Below are 4,217 nucleotides of genomic sequence, written 5' to 3'. Positions count from 1 at the left end.
ACATGGTCACAGATCATAAAGGGCCCCTAATGAACTTTAGGTCACAGGAAGAAGCAGAAGAGAGTTATTTGTCCTTATATCCATAGACAATAACCCCAAATTGATGCTAAAATTATGTCTTGTTCATGGAAGGATGAAAAATAGGGAGGAAGGAGAAGAGAGAAGATAAAAAGGGAGAGAAACAAGAAAAGCAGATGATCAAATTCTCCTTTAAAACCATGTCAGGTTTCAGTTTAGGGTTGATGTCTCTCAATTTTGTCTTCTGTGAAGCTTTGTTCCACTGAAGAAAAACAAGGGTCTTTATGAACAATATCCAAGGTGTCTCTAAATAACGAAGTTGTTTTGTTCCTTTGTTTGTTTTGTCTTTCTGCCATTTCTTGGCCCACTCCCTCGGCAAATGGAGGTTCCCAGGCTAGGGGTCAAATTGGAGCTGTAGCTGCTGGCCTACACCACAGCCACAGCAACACAGGGATTTGAGCCGTGTCTTCGACCTACACCATAGCTCATGGCAACGCCAGATCCTTAACCCACTGAGCAAGGCCAGGGATCAAACCCGCAACCTCATGGTTCCTAGTCAGATTCGTTAACCACTGTGCCACGACGGGTACTCCCAACAACGAAGTTATATCACTGAGATTGTCTCAGACATGGTTGGCGTGGCTGGGGAAACAGAAATCCACTGAGGGGAGTTGTAAGGATTCCATGAATTTTCACAGAACCCACAGATCTGTAGGGAGCTGAGACTGGAACTCCGTCTCTGACATTCATCTTTATATCACTTCCCTTGAGCCTTTTCTCTTTCACAGTAGACACGGGCTGTCCATGGAACCAGAAAACCTAACAACAGTCTCAGAATTCCTCCTCCTGGGACTCTCAGAAAAGCCAGAGCATCAGAGCTTCCTCTTTGGGCTGTTTCTGTCCATATATCTGGTCACTGTCTTTGGAAACCTGCTCATCATCCTGGCCATCATCTCAGATTCCCACCTCCACACCCCTATGTATTTCTTCCTCTCCAACCTGTCCCTCATTGACATCTTCTTCTCTTCCACCACCATCCCCAAGATGCTGGTGAACCTCTGGACTCAGTGCCAAGCCATCCCCTTTGCAGGCTGCCTCGCCCAGATGTATGCCTTCCACCTGTTTGGGACCATGGATAGCTTCCTCCTGGCTGTGATGGCAATTGATCGATTCATGGCCATTGTCCACCCTCTACGCTACTTGGTCATCATGAGCGCCTGTGTGTGTGGGCTGCTGGTGGGGGGGGCATGGCTGATCACCAACCTCCAGTCCCTCGTGCACACCTGCCTCATGGCTCAACTGACCTTCTGTGCTGGCTCTGAAATCCCCCACTTCTTCTGTGACCTCATGCCCCTGCTGAAGCTCTCTTGCTCAGACACCCACACCAACAAGCTGGCGATCTTTGTTTTTGGCATCATCATGGGCATCAGCCCCCTCGCATGCATCCTCTTCTCATATGCGTGCATTTTCTGGGCAGTCTTCAAGATCCCTTCTGCTCAGGGCAAGTGGAAAGCCTTCTCCACTTGCAGCTCACATCTCACCGTGGTGTCACTATTCTATGGTACCATCTTTGCTGTGTACTTGCAGCCCGCATCTCCTGCCTCCACCCAGAAAGATAAGGTGGCTGCTCTGATGTGTGGGGTGGTTATCCCTATGCTAAACCCCTTTATCTACAGCCTAAGAAACAAGAACATGAAGGAGGCCCTGAGGAAGCTGGTTGGCAAAGTGGCCTCTTCTCAGTCCTAAAGCACAGTAGTTTTTGGGTGCCTGTTGTATTCCAGGACCACATTTCAGTGCCTGGGACTCAGGGATACATCCAATCTCTGATCTCAAGGCATTCAGAATCTAGTGGGGAAGAGAGACCTGTAAATAGAGCATCACAGAGCAACATGGTAAATGTGTCATAAAAGAAACATAAAGTGTTGGAGTTCCCATCATGGCTCAGTGGTTAACGAACCCAACTAGGAACCATGATGTTGCAGGTTCTATCCCTGGCCTTGCTCAGTAGGTTAAGGATCCCTCGTTGCTGTGGCTCTGGCGTAGGCTGGCGGTTACAGCTCTGATTCGACCCCTAGCCTAGGAACCTCCATATGCCACGGGAGTGGCCCTAGAAATGGCAAAAAGACCAAAAAAAAAAAAAAGAAAGAAAGAAAGAAACATAAAGTGCTAAGGGAAGGGAAAGATGTGCATTTTTCCCATGGTTTATCTTCCCCTAAAAATCAGAGTAGCAGAGAAGACTTTGAAGTAGCCTTAAACTGGCCCTCTCTGGAGTATCAGGCTTATGGAATCACTATGTGGATAATCCTAGTGGAACAAAAGATTAGTTATACTAATGGTGAAAGTCTCTGAAAGCATCCGTTCAATGGAACAGAAAGGAGACCCCAGAAATAAAACCACACACATATGGACAATTAATCTTCGACAAAGGAGGCAAGAATATACAATGGAGAAAAGACAGTCTCTTCAGCAAAGGATGTTGGGAAATTTGGACAGCCGTGTGTAAATCGATAAAGTTAGAACACTCTAAAGTTTAACTCTCACACACTAAACACAAAAACAAACGCAACACGACTTAAAGACTTAAATATAAGACAAAACATCATAAAACTTCTAGAAGAGAACATAGGCCAAACATTCTCTGACATAAATTATACCAGTGTTTTCTTAGGTCAATCTCCCAAGACAATAGAAATAAAAGCAAAAATAAACAAATGGGACCCAATCAAACTTATAAGCTTTCGAAGCAGAGGAAACCATTAAAAAAAACAGAAAGCCTGGAGTTCCTGTCATGGGTGAGCAGTTAATGAACCCAACTAGTATCCATGAGGACATGGGTTCAATCCCTGGCATCACTCAGTGGATTAATGATCTGGCGTTGTCTTGAGCTCTGGTGTAGGTCACAGATATGGCTCAGATTTCACCTTGCTGTGGCTGTGGCACAAGCTGGCAGCTGCAGCTCCGATTTGACACCTAGCCTGGGAACTTCCATATGTGTGGCCCTAAAAAAGACAAAAGGACAAAAAAAAAACCAACAGACTGGGAGAAGATATATGCAAATAATACAACTGACAAAGGCTTAATTTCCAAAATATACAAACAACTCATGCAATTTAACAGCAAAAAAAAAAAAAAAAAAATCAAAAAATTGGCAGAAGACCTAAATAGACACTTCTCCAAAGAAGATATACAGGTGGCCAAAAGGCACATGAAAAGACGTTCAACATCACTAATTATTAGAGAAACTCAAATCAAAATTACAATGAGATACCACCTCACACTAGTCAGAATGACCATCTTTAAAAAGTCTACAAATAATAAATGCTGGAGAAGGTGTGGAGAAAAGAGAACCCTCCTACACTGTTGGTAGGAATGTAAATTGGTGCAGCCACTAGGGAAAATAGTACGGAGGTTCCTCAAAAAAATAAATGTAGACATACCCTATGATCCAGCAATCCCACTCCTGGGCATATATCCAGACAAAACATTTATTGGAAAAGTACTACAGGAGTTCCTGTCATGGCTCAGAAGAAACAAATCCGACTAGTATCCATGAGGACACAGGCTCAATCCCTGGCCTCACTCAGTGGGTTAAGATTCAGCATTGCTGTGAGCTGTGGTGTAGGTCACAGATGCAGCTCAGATCCCACATTGCTATGACTGTGTCATTCCAATTCGACCCCTAGCCTGAGAACCTCCATATGCCATGGGTGCAGCCTTAAAAGGACAAAAAAAAAAAAAAAAAGTGCTTGCACCCCTGTGTTCATTGCAGCACTATTCACAATAGCCACGATGTAGAATGGACCTAAATGTCCATTAACAAATGAATGGATAAAAAAGATGTGGCATATATTTTGAAACAACATGGATGCAACTAGAGATCATCAGACTACACAAAGTTAGAAAGAGAAAGACAAACACCACATGATGTCACTTACATGTGGAATCTATAATATGACACATATCAGGAGTTCCCGTCGTGGCACAGCAGAAACAAATCCGACTAGGAAACATGAGGTTGCCGGTTCCAATCCCTGGCCTCACTCATTGCGTTAAGGATCCGGTGTTGCTGTGAGCTGTGGTTTAGGTCACAGACACAGCTAGGATCTGGTGCTGCTGTGGCTGTGGCATAGGCCGGCAGCTGTAACTCCAGTTAGATCCCTAGCCTGGGAACCTCCATATGCCACAGGTGCAGCCCTAAA

At 44.7% G+C, this 4,217-nt stretch overlaps 1 protein-coding gene across 1 annotated transcript; it reads left to right on the top strand.

The window, feature by feature from the left end:
• LOC100523537 (olfactory receptor 1I1) lies at nt 546–2,013 on the top strand. Its single transcript, XM_003123452.3, has one exon. The coding sequence runs from the start codon at nt 823–825 to the stop codon at nt 1,762–1,764; it is 942 nt and encodes a 313-aa protein (XP_003123500.1). The 5' UTR covers nt 546–822; the 3' UTR covers nt 1,765–2,013.

The sequence above is a fragment of the Sus scrofa genome, chromosome 2 (assembly GCF_000003025.6).
Source record: "Sus scrofa isolate TJ Tabasco breed Duroc chromosome 2, Sscrofa11.1, whole genome shotgun sequence".
Taxonomy (NCBI): domain Eukaryota; kingdom Metazoa; phylum Chordata; class Mammalia; order Artiodactyla; family Suidae; genus Sus; species Sus scrofa.
Note: the sequence above shows the minus strand (reverse complement) of the source record. Positions and strands in the feature narration are given on the sequence as shown.